This window comes from Sitodiplosis mosellana, unplaced genomic scaffold (assembly GCF_009176505.1).
Source record: "Sitodiplosis mosellana isolate CC-2019 unplaced genomic scaffold, AAFC_SMos_1.0 Smas_scaffold_1, whole genome shotgun sequence".
In the NCBI taxonomy this organism is placed as follows: Eukaryota; Metazoa; Arthropoda; class Insecta; order Diptera; family Cecidomyiidae; genus Sitodiplosis; species Sitodiplosis mosellana.
The window spans coordinates 21,477,909-21,501,808 of NW_022595244.1; the positions used below are offsets into that span (position 1 = coordinate 21,477,909).

Here is a 23,900-nt window from a genome sequence, read left to right on the forward strand (position 1 = left end):
ATAGAAGAGTATAGAGAGTATATTTTGTGGATTGTGATTCAAAGTGTACGGGTAGCGACAATTTATTGTGCTGCGGCAGGTGTTTGAGACATGTTTGAGTTTATTCAACTTGTGAATTTGATGCCGTTGTGTGGTCGTCTTGCTATGTGTTGTGCTCTGTATCTGCATGCCACATTCGTATAAGTGCGCGCATATCGTCGTACATTATAAATAAACAGTGTGTGTTATTCGGGTGCTCCTCTCCATTTTCAGAATATTATTGCTTGTTGTCTAGCGCGATCGCATACATTTATGCCATTTACACTTATTCGAGAGGGAGAGTGTGTGTGTGTGTGTTTGCGAGACAAGATTCGATAAATTTCATCTATACATATGCTATACATAGATATGCAGCAGAGTTTTGTATATTCAAACATATCCACATATATGTGCCCGATGCTATATTCTGTGTCTGTGCGTTCCGAATGTGTGCGTGTGTTTTGGTTGGCGTCGGTAGTGGCAGACGTATGCGTGTATTAGTGCAACTGGAATAATAACAATAATAATCGAATCGGTTCATCAACATGAGTAGAAAATGAAAACTGCTGAACTAGTGTTGCCCAATCAACCATCTGACTCACGATGTGATATGACATGATACCATTCCAAAATATTAATCTCTTCCTTTGAATATTGAATTCATATGCGATCAATTTCATCTTTTCAACAAACTATAACTTAGTTGGAGGTTAAAGGTAAGAAATTTGATAGATAATTCTGATGATTGTGTCAAGTAGACACTGACTTATGGAAAGAGTACAATTGATGCATAGACACAGTCTCTCTTTGGTAAACAAATTAGTTTTTCACACGAATCAAATGAAATTGACGCAAAATTAAAGTTCATTCTCATCTAGATATTTTATTAGCAAATAAATTTCGTTCCTTAAGACATCCGAAATCGAAAGAAAATCACCAAATGTGTTTGGGGCACAGTGTTCGCTTTCCGCACAGACAGTTGTTTGTTTGGATATATATGTTCAGAATGACGTACAAACGCACAGCGTTTGAATTGTTAGCGGGAAAAAATCACAACGCATGCACACACCGTAGGCGATGAAAGCGTTGGAAGACTGATACAGCAATGTAAGCAGCATTTCTCGCAACCGTTCCAATCGAACCGATGAACCGCTCCAAAGAAATCAACAAAACGTTCACACGAACACGGCACAAACCAATTTTTGTTCAAAATTTCCATTGACACAAACACATGTACGCGAATCGGTTCGGTTGTGTCGTTGTCTTCGCCACTTTTATCATGTAGCTATTCGTCGTCTTTGTCGTTGTCGGGACATCGCCATGTTTATTAAATTAATTTCATTGTAAATGAGCAATATAGCAACACAGAGCTCGTCTTCGTCCCGAGCTTAAGTCAGTTTCATACAAACTTTGTAATTTGGATCGCCATAAACACGAAAATAAAGTGAAAAAAAAAAAACAGAAAAAAAATAAACATCGTATCGCCCATTTGAATAATAAAAGTATTTTTTTTTTTGTGTGGAATTGCTTGGTAAATTTGTGAAATAGTTGAAAAGCAGTGGGAAAATTCGTCAGAAATTCAGTGTGTGCGATTCAGTTGTCAAAAAACCTGTGTGGCAGCAAACGGGAAAAATAAATGAATTTCATCTCAAAATCGTATTTATTTTATTAGAGAAAATTGTTGAATTTATTACAAACAATGCACAAAATTGCTAGCAATTTTGATGTTTTCGTGTTTAAGTGAGCGAATTTTCTTGCGAAATAAATCGATGTGGGTGAATTTTAGTTTTGATCAAAGTGTGTGTCTGGCTCTTTCGCTCGTGACGATGAACACAAAATAGAAGCAGCAAAAAAAAAAAAGAAAAACAACAACGTATATTCATATTTGACATTCCAAGTGTTGATCGATGATATGAAATTTCCTAGAAATTAGTGTGACAAAGAGTATGTTATTATTTGCGTATAACTCAATTTCAACAAACCTAATGAATGTGAGCGAAGAGTGTGTGTAACGCGAAAATTACGACGACGACGAAAAAACATAGAAAAAAATAAAAATAAAACAAAACCAAGTACGTCAACAAGAAACAACTTTACATTGATAGCAGCAAATCAAACAAAACACATATTGCTGGTAATAATACGTACGGTTTTGTGTGTTTCGTGGTAGTGTGGCTACTGCACTTATTATTAGTTCTTTCTTTGATTCTGTGACCGAGCTCATCATGAAAAAGGCTCGCTAAACAACATATTCGCAACGATGAATATTCATAATAAAGTGAGTTCAGTGTGGTTTTAACTTGATTTTGACTCTTTTTTTTCTTCGTTGGTGTGGATGCTGCATATTTATGATTGTTGTCTTTGTTTGTTGGTTGGTTGTTCGATGGAAAACACCATATTCATCACGCGCACTTTTATCTCTCGTCACACCAAATAAGCCAATTAAAATAGCCAAAATACATGCTTGTGAATGCACAGTGATATTTGTGAATTGGCGTGACTAAGACTCACTTTGTGTATTACGAACCGTTGATTATTGTTATTTTTATTTCGTTTGAGGCTGTGGATGTATATTTTGATTAAGTCTGTCAACTTATGGCCTATTGCTGTTGCCGTTGTTGAGGTCGTTACTGATTCCGGTGCGTTTCCGAGATCTCGTGCGTTGTGACGAATGAAAAAGTAGAACGAAAAAAAACATGCCATCGAAATTTGTTTTTTGGGTTTTATTTCGGATTCATTACATCGCTTTTTATTTTTTGCGTATCGCACATTTTCGCTAACGTCGTCGCAAATTTATGAAAGAAGAAAATGCAACAACAAAACGAATAATAAAAGATAGAAGAAAGTAACCGCATTCGGAATTGGGTCATCACTAATTTCATCCAAAATGAAAACTATTTCCAATTGAAAGTGTATTGAACGGCTTGGATTTGCACGAGAAAATATCTCTAGCCCTTTCTCTCCCCATCTCTATCTCTCTCTCTCTCGTTCAGCGAGAAGATACGGCACGCGGTATATTGAAGAAGTAGAAAAAATAAGATGTGTGAAGTGAGATCGGCACACCGAGCAATTTAAGCTAGCAACGACGTCGCTTATTTGTATTCCTCAATTTGATAGTGATTACACACGGAGAATTCGTGCTCTACAGTTGCTGCTGCTGTAGTTGTTGTTCTGTTGATTTTTTTTTTCTGTTTCGAGTTGGGCTGTTTATATTTTTTCCGTGTTTTCTTGTGTGTGTTCTCAAAGTGCGTTGCTCTCTGCGTGTCCATCATCATCGTCGTCGTCGTCGTCGTCGAGCGCCTTTGCCATTGTGAGTCAACGTATACATTATGCCCGTCATTTATATTTGCTGCGAGCAGCACTCGGTGTGTTTGTTGCTGTGTGTACGCTCATTGTAGCCAACCTCATGAGTCTTGGAGTTGTTGTTTTTATTTTATTACTTATACGAATCATGAAAATATCATTCGAATTCTAATGATTCGCTGCAGTTCAAAGTAGAAGCGGATGTTTATTGTGCTATGGGGCAGTGTGGGAAAGATAGATAGATAGAGAGAGAAATCGAATGAATGAATGAATGATTCAAGAGTAGCATTGCATTATTATCAGGCTGTTTATAACTGTGTATGAAAAAATTTAATAGAGAAAAAAAGCAAAGAAGAGAAAACTTGCGCCGTTGTTGCTGCTGTTGTTGCTGTTGCTGATAAAGTTGCATTCTTATGTCAATAAATATCGCACTGACGACAGAACAGAAGTTTTTCGAACGGAGAGAGCAAAACCCATGCGGTTTCCATATGCCGAGCAACGAAAATATTTGGAGCCAAAGTGAATGAACGATTGAATGTGACGACATCAAAACACGTTTTTTTTTTTCTCTGTTCGAACCACGGAATACCAGAAGAGTGAACAATATTTTATACGTACATATACAAAATAAACGAGAGATCTGGCGCGCAAACAAGAGAGAATCAAAATACACACATTCGAATGGTTTAACGATTCATAAAATCGTTACGTGGACAACTTGTTTTCGAGATTTTCGTTAAATCAAATTCTTCTCTCCACTGTTCGTTTCTTTTTTTCTTTTTTTTCCTCTTCTTATTTTCATTCGTTTCGTCACTTTAATTTGTGTTCTCTGTCTTCGGCTGACTCTCGGTACACGTTGCTGATATCCACGAAAATACAGCAGAAGAAGAAGAAGAAGAAGAAGAAGGAGAAAAAAGTACATTAGCCCGATGAGTAGTGTGAATGCTATAATGCACATACGTAGACACCAGGCGAACATACGTACCGAAAAAGGCGTACATAGCAACATCTAAAAAAGAATCGACGAGAGAGAAAAGAGACACACGAGAATCTCTGTGGTTACATAGCCACGCCGAACGTATCTATCTATATATGTATATACATGTATATGCATGTATATGTCCGTGCGTGTGTGGCGTTTCCATAGCCCGATGTCTGTGTGCTTGATATTGTGAAATAGTGGTAAGAAAGAATACGGATAACAAAAACAAACCGGAGATAGAAAGCGAGGAACTTGGAATCGAAGAAAAATATACAACACGAAATGAACGTACACGAAAGAAAAAAAAAATAGAAGAGTTTATATGCAAAGGGAAAAAAAAGAAACAAACAGAAGAAGCAAAATACAGAGAAGGTGAACGATCGCTTCGCATTATTATTACAATTGTTACTTTTATTATTATTTCGCAGTGGCGTGTGTGTGTGTGTGTGTGTGTGTGTGTGTGTGAGAGAGCGAGAGAGAGTGTGTGCTGGTTGGTTGGTGAGTGCGAGAGCCCGTGCTGTGCGCGGGGAATCGTCTCTGTCCCGTTCCAGTTCCATTATTCGTGATATTCTTTAATAATGACATATATACCAATGGTTAAGCTTGGATCAGTGCTGGGCACGGCATAGTGTTGGCTGTCGAACACTTTCGAACGAACAAAAAAATATTTTTTCAAATTGTCGAACGAACGTTCGAAGCCATCACTAGCCCGGCACTCAGCACTCGGCAATCTCTCAGCGCTCACATCTTAAAATCGCTTTTGGTTATGTGTGTACGCATGTTAATCAAAAAAAAAATTTCCTCAACACTTTCCGAACCAAACTTCGAAAATGTTCCCGCTTATTCTTTCGTCTGCCTCTTCGTATTCGTGTTGTGGCGAAAAACAACAACAACGGCCAAACAAAAGAATAAACCAGAGGTACATTCGCAAACAATGCCATTGATTTGCACATATTTTTCTTCTTCATTCGTAATGAAGTCCATTTGCCAGAAACAAAAGAGGTCCTACAATTTGAAATTTATAAAGACGCTACCACATAACAATTTGTTGCTTTGTTAAACAAATAAAACTATTTTCTTTCTTTTTCGCTGCTCTTTTTTTTATCTTTCTCGTGTGTGTGTGTGTATATAACCTTTCGCTATGCTGGTGAACAGAATGAATCTCACCAACTTTCTAAATAAAGAAAAAAGAAGAGAGACACACACACACAATATTTGCCCCAAAACACGGCGTGTGAATCAGTTTCGTATGTGAATTTCTGTCCGGTTAGTGAACTGGCCACCGTCAACTGGATAAACCATATATATATATGTGGATAATAAAACTGCAAACCTTACGGCAACCAAACAAAATTCTAATCGCACACATATTGTTTGCACGAAAGTGCTTTTCATGCGATTGGATCGATTGTGTATTGTTTGGCACACACACACACACATACACAAAATAATAATAGCAAAATAGAACTAACACATAAAATGCGTAATGCGAATTAACTTCAGACTAAAGCGTTTTCGATGTAAATCGCAAATTCGATAATTTGCGGATTCATTTGATACGTGGAAGCCTGATTTATACAATATGCTCGATACATTTCTCGCTTGAGCTGTACAGATAGATAGATAGATATGCACAGATTAAAGGTATGTACAGCGCCGTAATTTGATATTGTTGGCGGTGTGGCATTGTTGTTGCTACTGCTATGTCTCCGTTTGCAACACGTTCATTGCTGTGGCCGACTGTAGATTCAGATGGTCAACTAAGTCGGTTCGTTTGCAGGCTTCATGTTCTCGTATTTGAATTAAAGTCAAAATCCATGTCTCACATCATGCGATTCGCTCCTTATGACTGAAACCAAAGCATGAAATTCGCCGTTCGATTCTTTTTTTTTTCTTTTCTTTTCTTTGAAAGTCTTATTTTTTCATTCGTTCCCATTCGATCGAAACTAACGCAAAATTAGTTTTCATGGTATTCTTTCGACATGAATAACACGAAAAAAACAGAACACGAATCTCCGGCCACTTCTTATTCCATAGAATTAAACGAAAGAAGAAATTCTTGGTGTTCTGCATCAGCGAAATGTGACACGCTGAAATATCGACAGTTTCAGCGAATTTCGTGTCAATTTTGTCTCACCATGACATTTATTTTTCTGTCACCTGCACACCAACATATCCATTTCGTAAATTAAATCGTGCGCGTAACGCTACGAGACTTTGTCCTCGATATTTTCTTCACTGTCTCTGTCAGCGAGGCGAATTTTGGCCATTCTTTCGGTGTCAGAATACACTGGGCTGGCATGTTATAAACAAAAACATTGAAATCTAAGCACGTGGCTAACACACTCACCTCCAGCGATTGCATCAGACATTTTTTTTCTCGAATCAAACATATTCATTATTATGATGATTACTCGAAAGTCCATTGAATTCCATATTTCAAGTGGTCGAGAAAATAATTAAAATGAACGAACGATAAACGAGCAGACGTATACATACACATTTTTTTTTTTGCATGTTCCAACACGAAACGCGCTTGTGAACGAAGCTAAAATTCCGTGAATTCGAAAGGTTTTTGCGTGATATTGGATTTAAAAATAAACCAAATTGATATTTTCTCATCACAAAGCGAAAAGCCCATTGCATTGTTATCAGTTGTATTTGATTGATCAATTTACCTCGAAAATGATGAAATGTAAAATGCTACCGAATCCATAATCAATTATTCAACCTGCCGTTATTTCTAAAATTGAAAACGGTATCAAAGATATTCGAATTCTTTTTCGTAGAGTCAGTGTATAAGTGATATTTGATTGTGTACAATACGATGTGAAGCGAGCGTGAAAGAGAGTGAATGGCAGAGGCAATGATAGAGCGAAAGAGCATGCCATTCACACTTGAACGTAAGGAGAATAACACAGGGTGAGAGCAGAAGGTAGAGAGAGAGAGAGAAACACATAGACAGAGCCGCAAAACATAACAGCGCACAATTGCCGCTAACAATTTCATTATCTTCAAACAAGAAACATACAATTAGGTCGCTCACTGTTGGAAATATGCATAATTCAATTCATTCATTCATTCATTCAGACAAGCAACTGTCCCTGTCCGCGTTTGTGTTTGTGTTCTTATGTCTATACATTTTTTTTCGATCAACAGCAATGCTTTTAGAAAAGTTTTAATTGAATTACTGATCAATCAACGAAAATAAAATAGAGATAGTCAAAGCTAACAAAATTACATGTACTATTTGATAATCGGCGAAAAAAAAATTCAATATCACCTTCTATATCTTTTGTTTTAAAAGCATTGGTGAATCGAATGGAAATGTACACATCTATTTTGGAATTAGAAAAAAAGAAGAAGATAAAACCGAATAAAACAGGTTTTATTGTATGTACCACACTCGAGACACGAGTGAATCAATTGAAGTAGTCAAAGTCACGACGAATGAATCACACTCATCGTCGTCGCCGTCCTCGTCATTACTTGTTCTGCGTCATATAAATGTGCAACTTGCGTCAGTATGCGGACAATGAAACATCAACAGTCAAGTATAATTATGCGAGAATTGTTTATAAGTTGTTTGGCCCGCAATTGTCCATTTATTTTTCATATAATGCGCGCCGAAAAAGGAAATGTATGTGATATATATAGTAAGCTGACGAAGATGATGAAGACGACGGCAAAGAAGAAAAAACGGGCCACGGTCGCTAAAAAGGATTTCATTGACGCGACTGCTACTACAATAAGGGCATATTTGGTGCAGGAACTTCCTTTTTGATGATGATCTTCCACGAAGAAGAAGCAACAATTGCCATTTATAATGAAGGCATGCCACACACACACACACACACACAAAATGCCATTCCAAAAAATACGGAGAAAAATGCCTCTTCTGTCGACCATTTCTGTTGTTTATAATTTTATACTTCTTCTTGCATTATGGTTTTTCTTCCCTCTCTCTCTCTCTCTCTCTCTCTCTCTCTCGCCATCTATCGCTGCTCTTTGCTGCGGCCGTTCCAAGAAAAGCATTCGATACACACTTTTTTTCATCTTCACTCCTTTTGCCATCCTCTTATTATTAATTTGTAATCTAGCAGAGGGTTTTTGCTCTCTCTTCATTCTGTGAATTGGTTTTTTTTCCTTCGCTTGTTGGCGGCGGCGGCGACTTTTATACAGTTCGCGATTGCGGAATTTCGGGTTTATACGTCTGACTGCCTGCCTGATATATATTATTCAAGAAACCGCCACGGCACTCTTCTTTTTATTTCGACAATTTGTTTTTTCGTTTCTGTTTGGTGTTCACTGTTGCTTGGTGCGACGGACTTTGGCTTGAATTCATTTAAAATATACGTTGTGGGCAATCAGTGCGCGCATTCCGTCATCTATGCGCCAACAACGCGTTTATTCAGCTTATAAATATAAGCAGCGATTTGTTGTTCTTTTCATTATTATTATTGTTGGTGGTGTTGTTGGTGTTTTTTGATTTCCATTTTTTGCTTTGATACGGCAAATTTTTTTTTTTCTGTCTCGTTCACTGGTTTACCCACGTCGTGGGCTCTGTCTCGATGCGCAACTTAATTTTGTCTGATAAACTCTTTTGAAGTGATATTGTTGTTTATCACCATGATAAGTATTTTTATAGATCACTCCGAATGAAAGCAAAAAGAGTGTGCGAGAGAAGGAGAGAGAGAGAGAAAATCAAAAGGAAACAGAAAAAGCACCAAACGTATTGCATCTCAACAGCGACGTGAATGATAGGTAACATACTTAGAAGAGGATTCTTTATTCATTGCCACAGTTAGTCGTTTGTTAATAAAAACAAAAATAGCAACAATAAAAAACGGTTGACCCAACAACAGCTGCTGTTACTGTTACTGCTGCAGCTCGTTCAGCTTCTATGTTGTGCACTCAAGTAATTCGAGATGAGAAAAAAATATATATATATGGAGAGTATGATTTAAATAGAACAACCTATAAAAATCTTACTGTCAGCAATTTTTGAAGAAGATGCAAAAATTAGCGATCACTTGAGATTATGTGCTTGTTATTTTTCATTGTGTGTTTGCATCGGTGACGATCGTTTCATCTCTTTCACTGTTAATTAAATTTATTAAATGTCGATGTGACAGTTTTATGTTGAAACATCATCAACATGTTGTTAATGAAGAAACGACGAAAAAAGAGAAATGTTTGCATTGTTTTTTTTTTCTTCTTTCGTTTATAATAATAAGCTGTTTAAAAGTCAACGCAAATTTAATTTGAAGGTTTGTTTTTGGTCGGCCAAAATTGTCATGTCATCAAAATATTTGGCTTGAGGTAGCAACCGAAACTATTTTGATTCCAAGAATCAAAAGAAGCACAACATAACACAAGCACAACATTGACGTCACACTCCTACTACAATTTCGGTGCTCTAGACGTTTTAATGTGGCCATTTCCATTTGCGACATTATTCTGCTTGAGCTTGGCTCAGCAAAACAAAATCCACATTGTATGATTAATATTATTATTTATAACAAGCCGGACATTCTCGCACCATATTTTAATACACATACATAGAAAAAGAAGGAGAAAGAGATTGGTTTCTATGTGCTCAATGTTCAGTTAGAAAATGACTGGAATTCAAATTAAATAAATAATCATTTGACGTTGATGATTAGAGCTTGCGCTAATCAATTGTTATCAGGAAATTCCCTGCTTGAGCTATTTCATTCGACAGATGATTATATTTTTAAAAACATTCTCCCGAACCCATGGTGTGTGCTTATGTGCTCATAGCATCTTATTTTGACGCAAGCAAGCTTTCATTCAGCTGCCTGCTTTTTTCTCGCTCACGGAACAGTGTTTATTTTTATCTGACGCTCTTCACTCTATCATCGTCATTAATTATAATTTGAAATTTGGTGCCGAATTTTTTTTTACTGAAAATGAACTAAGGTCAAAGAAAAAAATCTAACCCAAAAATGAGAACATTTGTCATATATTTCATCGTTTGTTATCTGGTTTGTTTATGCGAAAATAAATAGGTCACATTTTTTTTTTGTCAACACATAATCGTGAGATCTGATTAAATTGTGTGCTTATACACAAAAAAAAACCAAAAAAATATTATTGTACGTCGAAAATTCATCAGGATTCTTTTTTTGTTGAATTTTCTCATCATCCAAAGTCTCCGACAATAATCAACAGACGAAATTTGTTTATTCTCTTGTGATTAGTTTTTTTTGTACTCACATTCTTTACTTATGTTTAACCGATGAAACGACGATTGAATACAAAACTGTATATCCGAACGCCACCAACATCCAAATATACAGCGTCTCTTTTTGCTAGAAGAATTTTTTTGTTTGTTCGCTAATGCGAACGCGCGATGAAAACATAAACCAAAATGGAATAAAAGATGATTTGGTCTAATAATAACATTTCAGTTTGCTATGCGATTTTATTTTGCCGACAGATTTATCGATATGATATGAAATCAGCATAATTTATTGATTCTCTTTTATGATTCTTTCACATTATGTCATAATGAGTTTGGCTGTATGATTTTGATTTGATTTGGTCCGCTTTTGTATATCGTTGTCTAGAATTCAGCGACCAAGCAAAAACGATGCTTACCTTGTTGTTATATGAACACACAGTAGTTACACAACACGATGCCAAAGCTTGCTCACAATATTCTCTTACCGATATTCAATATCATGTTTGATAACAGACTAAATAACCTATGTCGATTTTCTTTTTTTTTTTTTCTTGCAGAGGGAACCGAAGAACAATTTGCCGTGAAAATCAATCTCTTTTTCTACGTTGGACATCGAAACTTGAGGAGCATCTAAACAGACTCAATAACCGTGACACCATGATTTTCTATAATGTTCGAAGTTAGTTAGAACATGTGCTACAATTGTGATGGCATTAATAATGACAATATGATCCAGTTTTTTGTGTTTGCCATCAAAACGAAGCGATTACATCAGTGTTTCCAATTTATATAAATCTTTATATATACATATTTCATTTGTTACTTGTTTTTATTTCCATCGTACTGCATCTTTTGTCAATTCTTCGTGTTTGATATCAATATAGAGAGTCAAAGACGTCCAATTTACTATTGAAACAAAATCTCCCTACAAACCCAAGTGCTTAAAATAAAACGTACACAACAATTTAATCGTAATGAACAGAAAGTAAAGAAACAAAGTGCATTTCAAGCAAACGAAATAACGAAACTAAAAACTTACAAAGTATATTTAGAAGAAGAAGAAGAAAAAAAAGAACAAAATAGCCGTATCCGCTTTTTCTTAAACATTCGTCACAATTGCATCGAACAATTGTGTACACGGGACCAGTTTCCATGTTAGCATGCTAATGGATAAAACAAAACAGAAACGTATGTAATCTTCCTTTATTGATCAATAACACCTTTATAATATGCAGAAAATTGTTGGTTAAGTTCAAAAGTTTGCAGTAAATCTGGATGAATGGATGTAGAGAGTGATCGGCTGAGTGGGCGACCGACCGACCGAACGATATAGTGTTTGTGTGTGTGCGTCTATGTGTGTGTGAGATCAATATAGTAATAGTGGTTTATTAGTCGTTGATAACACATCATTGACTTTCGTTTACAAGATCGAACATTTTCCATGCCCAGGGCATCTCTCGACAAATCTGTGCTCACCACCACCATCCTTGTATTTAACTTATGACAACTTTATGTAAATAAAAACAAGTTCGCTTGTTTAGAATGTTACAAAAATATTTGCTTTACTGTTTTCGATTGGATGTGCCTGACCCCGTAGTAGACGTGTTTGCTGTATTTTTTCCCGTTTTCTTTTCATCATTTGATAAATCATGAAGAATCTTGATTTCAGTGATTTTCCAATTCGCAAAATGCATTAGTTGTGTTAGAGTGTGTACATGTCTCGCACTCACTTGAGAGCTTGATTTTTCGCCATTCTTTCCTCGGTTCATCTTCTTGTTGAATATCACTCTATATATCTATGTGTGTGTGTATACATGAGTGTGTATGCTTTATTTTCTGTACGAAAAGTCGATGAAAATGCGTCGCTCCAAATGCCAACCAAAAAGAGAGGCATATCTACATCTAAGTTGAATGTACGATATATAGACTATTTTATGTATTTTATCATCCACCCCATCTGTATCCATACCTCGAATTAAGTGGCAGCTTGCGTGCAGACCGAAATATTATTCGCATCTCTCTTTCTCCATTTTCTCGGCCGTACAACGCATATTTTCGTCTTGGAAAATTGTCGAGCGTTTTGCGTTTTGCTGTTGCTATGGTGGAAAGAATGAAAATCTTTTTCTCCGTCTCTCTCGCCATGAATTTTCTTGCTGCTGTTGCTACCAGTGCTCCCTTTTTTTTGCCATGTTGCCTTAGCGCCTTCACGTAATACACACACAGCGAACGAAGCAATAGGGAGTGTGCAAGAGAGTGTGTGAGTGAGAGACGAATGAATAGAACAGAACAAACCCGAATCAAAATAATAAAGGAGAAAAAAAAAGCACAGAAGAACAAAACGAAAAGAAATATATTGTATTCTCTCGTCTGTTTTCGCTGACTGTTCATATAGACGGTGCGCTGGTTGCCTCGTTGCTTAGGCATGTTTATAAAATGCAATGGAACGGGAATACCCTTAGTGACGAAGTGAATGGGTCGAGACTGACTGCGGTGTGTACAGTACACACTGTGTACACAGTAAACGGTACACAACCGTTCGATACGTTAAATAATTCCATAAACCCCAGACAACAGATAATTTATTGAGAGTCTTTAATATGACATACGGCATACTTGGCTTTTTTTCTCACTTACCCGCTCTCTTGCTCCATCTCGTGCGTTCGTTTCTTTTTCGCATAATGGTCGATAACATTTTAAACTTTTCGCCATTTTGACAGCGTGAGAGCACCGCTAGGAATTAACCCCTTTTTCTAATTTGTTGATTTTTGTCCATTAAACTTTTTGAATTTTCGTTGCACGGGTGGACTTTTTTTGTCGTTGCTGCGAAACATGAACAACTCTTTATGAGAGAGGCGTTAAGCCGTAAACAGATTCAAATAGCCAGTCGATAACGGCCCGTCGTATATTACTATATGTGTCAGTTCAAAATGGGAGAATTTGACGTCAATCGCAAATCGTTCATTGCCATTTGTTGTTGTTGTCGTTGCTGTCGTCGTTGCCGTTGACGTTGTCGTTGCCTTAGCAGTCGGTTTGATCAAATGCAAAATATTTTTTCCCCCGAAACAGTCGGACTATTTTGTTTTCTGTTTTCGCTTGTCTTCAATTCAAGAGTTGCCTTTCGCACATTGTTGCTCGCAATTTTCGCAATCACATTGCCTGATAAAAGTGGCGCGTTTCGCCTTTACATATTAACACTTTCGTTTCATTTGCCTTTCTCGCGCGTGATTTCATTGTCATGCGAAAGTAATAAAAATGCTTCGATCTGAGTGTCTGTTGAATATGTTCGTTCATATATGAGACACATTATGCGATGTATTATACTGTTGTTATACCTACGTCCACACACATCGCATCGAAACGGATCGGATTGCTCACGGCACCGATTCCACTTCAGACTTTCGTCAGTTTCATCTTTATATCTCGTGTATGCGACGACGACGGCGGCTGCGACAACTCAACGAGTGAACCGTTCGCTATTGTGTCTTGTGTATTTTTTTTTTGCTCTTTTTCGGGGGCTTTATTGAAATATTCATTCAGTTTGTTTTGTTCATAACCGATAAATGGACGGGTATTCTAAAATGAGCATGCCGCGCCACCAAACACGTCATACAGACTAAAACAATAGGCCGGAAACGAAACACGACGAAGAAAAAAAACCTAACTCATCGAAAGGATGAGCACACAAGTATTTTGGAAAGTAAATGTTTTCGAGTGAGAAAAAAAGTGAATTGGATAGTTTTTCAAATGAAAAAGCAGTTAAATGTAAACGGAAATTGATGCCTTTGTTTCGCAAAAGTCAGAAGAAATTGTTTGAACGGTTTTTATTATTCGAAGCAAAGTGAAAGAAAAGGAAATAAAATGTCGGCGACTGTGCTTTATTTGTCTCCCGAATCACCAAAACCTTGGGAGTATATCAACAACTATAATTCCAAAGGTATTGAACCGTCAAATCATTTTCATCTTCATCCAACACATGCCAGTTGTGCGGCTTGGCTGTGTTTTGTATCGGGTGCAAATGCACCAAGTGATTCAACAATTATTATTACTGTGCGAAATGCGAAGAGTAAAGACACGCGTGCAACGAAATGTAGTATTTAATTAGGCGCAAATCTATTTTCGTACGAAATGATTGCTCTTGTGATTTGTGAGCTGTGAACAAACTATCGTCAGTTAAGACCCACGAAACGAATTTCATATACATATAATTACAAGCACGGGTTTTTAAATATCTTGGCGCTTCGTCAGACTCAGGATAAAAGACAAAAATAGTAAAATGGTCAAACCCAAAACCAACACATTCAATCATCGTGTGTCTCATCGAAAATGTCAGAATAATTCGCTGCTGGGATTATTGCAGGCTTATGTTCAAATAGATGCGATTGGGTGTGCACTGACCAAACGGATAATGTCAATTTATTTGTTGAATTCGATGATTTTCGACTTTGTGTTCTTTTTTGACAGACGAGATTAATTTAATTAATTGGCCAATCGCACAGTACCGCAATACCAAGAAGAAGTTGGGTAAAAGTGCCAGAGACCAACGGTTAGCCAAACTGAATGAGAATAAGAGAGAGAGATAGAGATGAAAAAAATCCGTTGAAATGAGGCGCGAAAGAGCTCGATGTTGAAACTGCAGCACATAAATAAACGCGAAAACAAAAATAAATCAACATAAATTCCTTTCAGACGGAATTTCTTTAAGCACGCAATTCGCGTGAGAGAGAGAGAGAGAGAGAGAGAGAGAGCCGCGGATATGCATGTAGAAGTGGTCAAACGTCATTTATCTGTGTCTACGTTGTTACCGACTTATTTTTATTTTCCTTTTCATATTCATGAGAAGTGATCGTCGAAAAGCGTTCGCGTTCAAAGCGTGTGAGCAAAGCGGATATTAAATGTTTTTTTTTTGCCAGATGCAAATGCTAAGTCTCATCTCGGCTGCTTATGCATCACGAAGCCGAATTAAAAATGGGGCCGAATTCAGTGAAGTGTGCTGGCTTAAAATGTTATGAAATTTCGATGACAAACTCTCCATATAATAATAACGATGACTCCTTTTTGGCACACCTGAAACGTTGATTTCTTTTCACTCCAACTGTCATGTCAACCTTTAGTAAACAATAATTGTACGAGGGCTTTGGATTACTCTCCCTACGCATCCATTTATTATTAAACTAGGAAAGATTCACCTGCCCACATTAAAAATTTGGGTCAAAGTGTCTTTACTCTCTACGAGCAAACAGTTTGAATACTCGGTGGTATTGTTGTTGTTTTCATCAAATTCGTATTATCGTCGGAAAGAGAAAAAAAATTCAATTTTGTTACCTGTCATTTACGTTCCGAAACCGGAAAATTATCGAAAAGCAAACATTAAGCATATTCGTTGACGCGAGTTCGCGCACGTTGATGGTTACATAAATGGAACTCACACAGTTTAAACGGGAAAATTCCGTAAGTGCCCATTTGAAATTGTTTGGCAACCAGAGCACGATACGGTCTTTTAATAGCATGTTGTTAAACTAGTGAATTATCGATAGAAAGTGACAAAAATATCGACTTCAATTTTCCCATTGCTACTTATTTGCTAGTTTAGAAATAATGAAAAAATAAAACACACACACACACACAGCTGAAAATAAAAACTTTAACGTGTTTCTTTCTCTCTCTCTCTCGCTCTTTCACCGAGTTCATGCAATTTGATATGGAAAAAAAAGTGTTTTGATGTTTGAGTATAAAATGCAAAATACGCTATTTTAACTGCGTTGGAGTGACGAAATTTTTTATTAATGATGCGATTCAAGCGGCAGCGATGACGGCGGCAAGAGGTACATAGCATACACATATGTATATACACAAAGTAATGCCGTGAAACAGTCGTCAACTCCAAATCACACAACCAAATTGAAAAATTAAAGGCGATATGCATAAAAAAAATCCGGTTTTGATGTTGTTGGGTTATGTATTCGAGTTGAAAAAAAAAAACCAAAATAATTTTTGGGAAAGGCGAACGAAGTACACACACAAATGAGAAGAGAAAAAAAAGCGTGCCAACTATTTGACTCATTCGAACGTATACGGAATTGAGCACATTGCTTTTGAAGTCGCTGCTTAACACACAGTCAAAGAGTTGTTGTTCTCTTTTTTCGTTCAATTCTGTTTCGGGGGCTAATTTATCAAGCAGCCACAATAAATGATTCATATAGCCGAATTTAGATAAATTGCGGTAGTGGGCAGTCGCGTCATAGCCATACATAGGCAAATTTTTTCATTCGAGTGTGACACTGTCGTTAAATCATTCACCGATCGCTTCAAATTGAGAAATTAGTTGGTTTTAAAATTGAAACGAATGATTCAAATTGTTGAATGCAAAAGAAAACAATTTGAGCCGTTTCTTCATAAATACATGAAAAATAATTCAAGCATTTATATCACCACTTTGACTATGTGTCTTGTTCTAGGGGAATCACTCACTTTCCAAATGGTGTGAATCTTACGAATCTTATGAATCTTTTGTTTACTGAAATCCATTATGGCTGGCGACTGGCAGTTCTGTCGCCATTCCCATTTTGGATTCACGAGATTCATCAGATTCATCATATTCATGACGATTCGTTCACAGTAATGTGTTGAATCTGAGTGAATCTTTTGAATCTGTGTGTAAACATAAGAATATTGTTTGAATTTGGAAAAAGACTTCAATCATACAAACTGCATTGAATGATAAATTCCCCTAGGTCTTGTTGTATGACGTTAAATTTCCTGAATTTATGATAATTTATATAACTGGGAACTACACGCGAGTAAGAAGAGGAGAAAAAGAAACGGGGTTTCTTGACTCAATTAGAACCAAATTTGAAATGGAATAAAAAGACCACCAAACTATAGATATATAATTGGTATACATTCTAAGTTTCAAAATGTGGGAACACGAGAGACACATGGAAGAAAAAGAAAGAACAAAAAAAAATAAGATGCCGGATCGACCTTGAAATAGCCCATTCACCTAAGCAATTAATTACTCAAATCCTTTTGTTCATGTCGCGCTGCCGTTCTATGTGATGTTTTCGTTAGCTTCGCCAACGATATTTGTTTTGCATATCAAACCGAATTCGCGCTCACTTTGTATTTATATATTAGCCCTCTTATTACTCCGGACCAAATGCTATTCTCGCTCTCTGTCTCCCTCTCCCACTGAACCAATAAATACATTTAGATGAAGCCAGACGGTTGAATTGTGTTCCTATTTTTTTTTAATCACCGTCTGCATATCTCTCTAACAGAAATTCTATTCGATGAGATTCGATTCGAATTCGAAATCTAGAATAATTTTGGATACGAAATGAATGTTTGGATTCGTTCCTTTTTTTCCCACTTTGGCGCCCATATCGCCCCACATTGGAAATCATTTATCTATTTTGAATATCAAATTGGTCTCATTAAACCATCATTTATTATTAAACGCGCAAAAAATAGCGTCGTCGAAGTTTTTTGCGAGCATTTTCATCGCTGTGATTTAAGCAAAACCATTTGGGAATGGCGAACAACAATGCATTTACGCTTCAAATAATATCCCAAACACGTTTCACATTCATAAACAATGGACACACCGAAAAAAAGACGAAGAATCAGAAAGAATGTTCTTCAACAAAGACGCCAGATTTCATTTGGCCGAAAAATAAAAAAAATATATATGCGCGGTCAGGGAAAGAATGAAAGCAGAAAAAAAAAACATACGACCAACCGCGAATTTAATGATTTAGAGCGCAAAAATGTTCGCACGAAACAATCCAAAGCAAACCCAAAGTATTTGCGAGTTGTGAAGAGTCAATGATTCCACATCGCGTTGGAATAGTGGTAGATTAAAAGATGTACGCTTCTAAGGTGTTTCACCTTTATGCTCATATTCGCAAACTGACAGACAGATTAGCGTTTGCGATTAGCTGAAATTTGAAAATTGTTTTCGGCTAGTTATTGGGTTCAGTTAAATCATAATTTAACGAGGTTCGTGGAATCAAAATATTATGGTTGATTCAGCCAGAGACAGTTCAACGAGCGTGTAATGTTAAACCAAAACATATTGAACGCACGCACACCAATAGCACACGCACACACTGAAACCAATTCAATCAGTCACAAACAATTGTTTGAAGCGAAACGATGGAAAGAACCAAATAAGCACACACACACACACACATATACTACGCAGATCCGCCAAAGTTATTATAGTTTCCAGTCTGCCCCTTTCTTTTTTTTTTCGTTTCGTCATTCTTCGCCGAAATTTGTTTACCGTCAATGTTGATGAACTCTTTGCGTATAAGAATGTCATTGATCTCGAAACATGTTTTCTGACCACTCCGTTCGTTCTATGCCATCTATTTCACACACAAAAATGGTTTGTAAATATACGGAAAAAAGTTGATGTCGCATGATTTTCCGACAATTTGCATATGTACACAGTTTTCATTCAAATGCAATGCTTTTTCTTGTATCACTGTATTTGGACCACGTTTTTCTCGTGCTAAAAATAGCAACAAATCAATTTTCCATCTATTTTTAGTCGGAGACAAACATTGCCGAGCATTTAATTCAATTGTTTTGCTACGACTTATACTACAAGAGGAGATGGCGTTTATTTATTAGCTGAGGATTAAAATAGACATTTCCGAACGTATTTTGAAGAAAGAAAGAAAAAACGAAACAGTCCACACGCAAAACGAGCCCACACAGCCATGGGCTCCCATTTACTATTGCATGACAGAGAAAAGGAATAGTGATTTCCTATGTTTGCCTAGTCGCTACATCAAACATCACTTTCCACATATACTATTTATTTTCCTTTTTCGTTGTTACTGCTGTTGTTATAACTTTCTGTGTCGCTGCTTATACTCGACTATGAGGTGTGAATATTTCACCATTTTCCAATTAAAATTGTAGAAATTGTCTCTCCTTATTCACTCACGCCTTTTCTTCTTCTATTTTTTTTTTCATTTGGTTTCATTCAATGTTTATGAGTTGATTCAACTCGACGCACAATTTACATGAGATAATACACACTGATTCAACAATGTAAACAAACAATTTTTTTCCATCCTCTGTGTATATCAACAAATGAATTGGATTTTTTTTTTATTATTTTAATTAAAATGGACGACAAAACTTGTTTGTAATTTCTATTACTGTATTGTTTTTATTAGTTTTTCTCTATTTGTGAGTTTATGAACTTTATAAACCCTGTTTGAGCCGCATTCAGAGAATGAATGTGAATGGTTTTGGAGAGGATGGGGGATGTAAATTCAAGTGGAATTTTCATTAAATGAATGAAGCTAATAAACAGTGGGGAAAAAAAGAGCTGATTAATTGTCGTGTGACATAAAATTGACAGTTTAAATTGTTGAAAAATACTTTAGCCCCAAAAGTCAATTGTTCACCTGACGCAAGCCCATTTAAACCAAAAAACTTTTTGATTGCTTGCACGTATCGATCATAAAATGGGAAAAAAAGTACCAAAGAATTTATTCCATTGTTCCAAATTCGTTGTTTTTTTTTTTGGTTCGTTACAACGCTTTGGCTTCAGCTTTAGTGATTAAACGACAATGTTGCAAGTTATAGACATCGAACGTCATTTGTTGAAATGAAATTCCTTCGAAAGAGGATTAAGTTTCTCTGCAACTTTTGATGCTTCGTTCAATTTCATCCACATTGTCTGCACACGTCTTCCTCTTTTCATTTTATTTAATATATTTTTTTCCATTCTTGTCTTATGTCTAAGATATTTTCAACACACACACACACACACACACACAAAATTCTTATTGAAAATTTTCCAATGCATATGTTTACAGTGTCAGCACCATTTGTTGCTGGACCAGATGCGAATGCATCGCGTCAACGACATGCCCCTTTGTACGGACGTCTAGTTGCCGAAGAACACCTGCCAGCTGCTCATCGGGATGCAGTTCACCAAGTAAGTTTTGCTGAAACATTCATTTTATATGTGCTTGTTATAGCTTCTTCGTTTTCTGTTCGGTTTTTTATTTCTTCTCTCGCTCTCTCTTTGCTCTACTCCTTCTGCTCGGAGATCCTTGAAAAGAAGAATCCTTGCAAATGACTACGGGAAGAAGAGCGGGTGGGAGAGAGAAAAGAAAAAAAAAACTCTCGGAAGAAAAGAAGTGAAGAGATGAGTGCATAGATTGCTGTAAATAACCGAAAATCTTCTTAGCTTTTGCAGCGGACAAATAGTCCGACATCGTCGACAGATATACGTGCGATGCAGGCACGTATCCCCACGCATTTCCGTGATCCATCGTTAGCACCGTTGCGAAAACTCAGTGTCGATTTAATAAAGACTTACAAACACATTAACGAGGTAAGCTCAATGTTAATCTTCTTTATTTTAGAAGAACGTAATAACATCATGGCGTTGATAAGCAGATGAATAAAATGAATTCCATTCATTCGGACCACCCGATGCAAGGGAATAAAAATCTGAATCAATTCAATATATTTAAGTCTGTTTGTATTTTTCGATAATTCCAATAACGAAAAAAGGACGCACCGAGCATTTGCTTCGTATTACCAGGCAAAAAAAAGCGTACAATTGTCGCTGTTTCATTTCAAATTGTAAAATTATCGGCTGCTATATAAATAAGTGGCTATATAATTATAGTGGCTATTGATTTCTGATTCGATTTGGATTGGAAAATATGTGACATTACAATATATAAAGCGTGCTTGCTGCTGCTGCCGATGCCGATGCCGTTCCAAACGCTTTACTACCAGTAATATTTTCCGATAATTTCCATTAGCCAATTGAATGGATTGTCATGCACATATTTGCACTCGATTCAATCGGTAAATAAACGTAATGATTTTATAATACGCAGAAACGGATCCGTTTTCGTCGAAATGATGGGAATCGCGCAGTGTTCGGCGAAAATAATATTCATTTCTTTTCGTTCTCTTCCTTGTGCTCAGCCAATTCTCTCGTTTTTTTCCCTCTATCTCTGTCTGCCAACTATCTCTCGGCTCAATTTTTTCCTGCTGCTGCTGCTCCTAAATGGCATTCAATTCTTCACATTTTCTCTGTGCACGTTGATGTTGACGTTGATGCACAAGCGGATGATGATGCTGCTGCTGCTGCTGCTGCTGTTCAGTTTTTCGCATTTGCCGAGCTCAAAAGTTGATACGTCATTTGTGTGTAGTCCTACCTCATGGAATCTGTGCGATTGAACTTCCGCATTTTCTGTGCTCTTAAAGCGCATTCAGCGAGGTTCATGAACTTTGATTGTTATATAAAGCACCGTTGTACATATTCGATATTATGTGTATATGTTGTGAAGTGCCGAGCCGCAGTATTTGCTTGTTTAAATATACATTGAATGCAATCTCATATGATTTATTATATATACAGTCGAGATGGAAAGAGAGGAGATGAGAGAAAGAGAGTTGGGAACAGGCTCGGAGCCTGAGCGCCGTCACCGACAAAGCACTCGGATTTTTCACGATGTGAGCTGATGCTGTGAGCTCACACAGTGAGTTTTGGCAGCTTCAATGTGTCTGCATTTCACCGTTTCCGTCTCGGCGAACAAGAATGAGACTATGGAAAATTGCATCTCGCCCGTTTGCTCTCTCTCTCTCTCTCTCTCTCTCTCTCTCTGTGTGTGTGTGTGCTCAATTTCTCTATATCACGGCAGTAGGCACCATCGCTTCGATAAATAACCATCGAACAAAAACAGGAACCAACTCGCTCTCTCCCTGTGTTCTCGATGCGAAAAACCATTTCTATATGGTTTTTCGTACATAATATTCACAATCTTTTCCAAGTAAATAAACGGGCCTGAGTTTAATTTCAAAATGCCTGCGATACACTCCGTCTAAGTGTTTTCCATTTAAACGAAGCAATGAATGAAACTGTGCAAACGCAACTGACTGTATCTATGTGTGTGGTACGTGTGTGTGTGTGCGGTTGAGATAGTGTGCGGATAATTTTCCACATCGAGCTACATCGGATACTGCATAGATGAGGCTTGCAATATTGCTGTTGATGCCACACTGAGTATATGCCGTGTGGTAGGTCAGTGCTCATACAATGTACATGAAATTTCAATACAAAAAAAAGTGCTCTTGTTAAATATCGATTTGTACACGAAGCAACACATCCGATCGAAGAAGGAAAAAAGACCGATGAGAAGAATTACATTTTAAAATGCATCCATAAATGCATTGAAATTGCATTCAAAATTTTTCATCCACACCGAACGAACGCATGAACCAACCAATAAACAGACAACCATATTCATTTATTCATCTGCGGGTAAGAAATCGCGACAATGCGCAAAAATATCGCATTCTTCGTTCTTTCATTTGCAACAACACGTGAAAAAGGGAGACAGAAAGCATAATCTACCATGATTTATTTGAAACATATTGTTTGATTTGTGCCAATGGAAAGGAAAAATAAAAAAACCTCTTCCACATAAACCGAATACACGAAAACGCAAAGTAAAATCTCGACCAATTTTATTATTTACACTCGCTCACAGGTTTACTATGCGAAGAAGAAGCGACGTGCACAACAAACACAGGGCGACGATTCATCGCATAAAAAGGAACGAAAATTATATAACGATGGTTACGATGACGATAATCATGATTATATCATTAAAAATGGCGAGAAGTTCTTGGACCGATACGAAATCGACTCACTTATCGGTAATTTCCACAGTGATTTTTTGTTGTTTCGTTTTCAAGGACATGCTTCTGGGACAGCAAGACTCATCGAATGACTTTTGTTTGTTTTCCTTTTCTCTTTCTCTCGCCATTTCGGCTTGAAATTTAGGCAAAGGAAGCTTTGGACAAGTGGTGAAAGCATTTGACCACGAAGAACAGTGTCACGTGGCAATTAAAATAATTAAAAATAAGAAACCGTTCTTGAATCAAGCACAAATCGAGGTGAAACTGCTGGAGATGATGAATCGAGCCGATGCTGAAAACAAATATTATATCGGTAAGCATTGGTAGCATTGCTTCAAACCACATTCAAGCGCTAACCGCATTCATTATTTACAACAATTTCCTCACACAATCAATATTCTCTATATTTCCATTTCCACCTAATCTTCAACAACGCAGTTAAACTGAAGCGGCATTTTATGTGGCGAAATCATTTATGCCTCGTATTCGAATTGCTATCCTATAATTTATATGATCTCCTGCGCAATACCAACTTTCGAGGTGTTTCATTGAATTTAACGAGAAAATTCGCTCAGCAACTGTGTACGGCGTTACTGTTTCTAAGTACCCCAGGTAAGTGCACAAAATCGGATCAACCGGCCGGGAAATCTCTCTGCCGGGCGGCTTATCTGTGTTAGTGAAAACTTGACTTGATGGATG

General features: G+C 37.0%; 1 protein-coding gene across 7 annotated transcripts in view; it reads left to right on the forward strand.

Annotated features, from left to right (window-relative positions):
* Window positions 1–1,200: 1,200 nt before the first annotated feature.
* The window catches only part of LOC129568464 (serine/threonine-protein kinase minibrain), a 28,647-nt gene continuing 5,947 nt past the window's right edge, over window positions 1,201–23,900 (forward strand). The window contains exons 1-8 of one of the 7 annotated variants that reach the window (XM_055446430.1): window positions 1,252–2,296; window positions 11,069–11,190; window positions 11,396–11,699; window positions 20,351–20,472; window positions 20,728–20,874; window positions 23,051–23,219; window positions 23,347–23,514; window positions 23,640–23,813. In XM_055446430.1, coding sequence (XP_055302405.1) covers window positions 11,672–11,699; window positions 20,351–20,472; window positions 20,728–20,874; window positions 23,051–23,219; window positions 23,347–23,514; window positions 23,640–23,813 — 808 coding nt within the window. In that variant the 5' untranslated portion in view covers window positions 1,252–2,296; window positions 11,069–11,190; window positions 11,396–11,671. Of the gene's footprint in view, window positions 3,329–11,068; window positions 11,700–13,856; window positions 14,446–20,350; window positions 20,473–20,727; window positions 20,875–23,050; window positions 23,220–23,346; window positions 23,515–23,639; window positions 23,814–23,900 lie in introns of those variants that run through there. The other 6 variants (XM_055446412.1, XM_055446403.1, XM_055446421.1 and 3 more) reach the window with 6 other exon arrangements.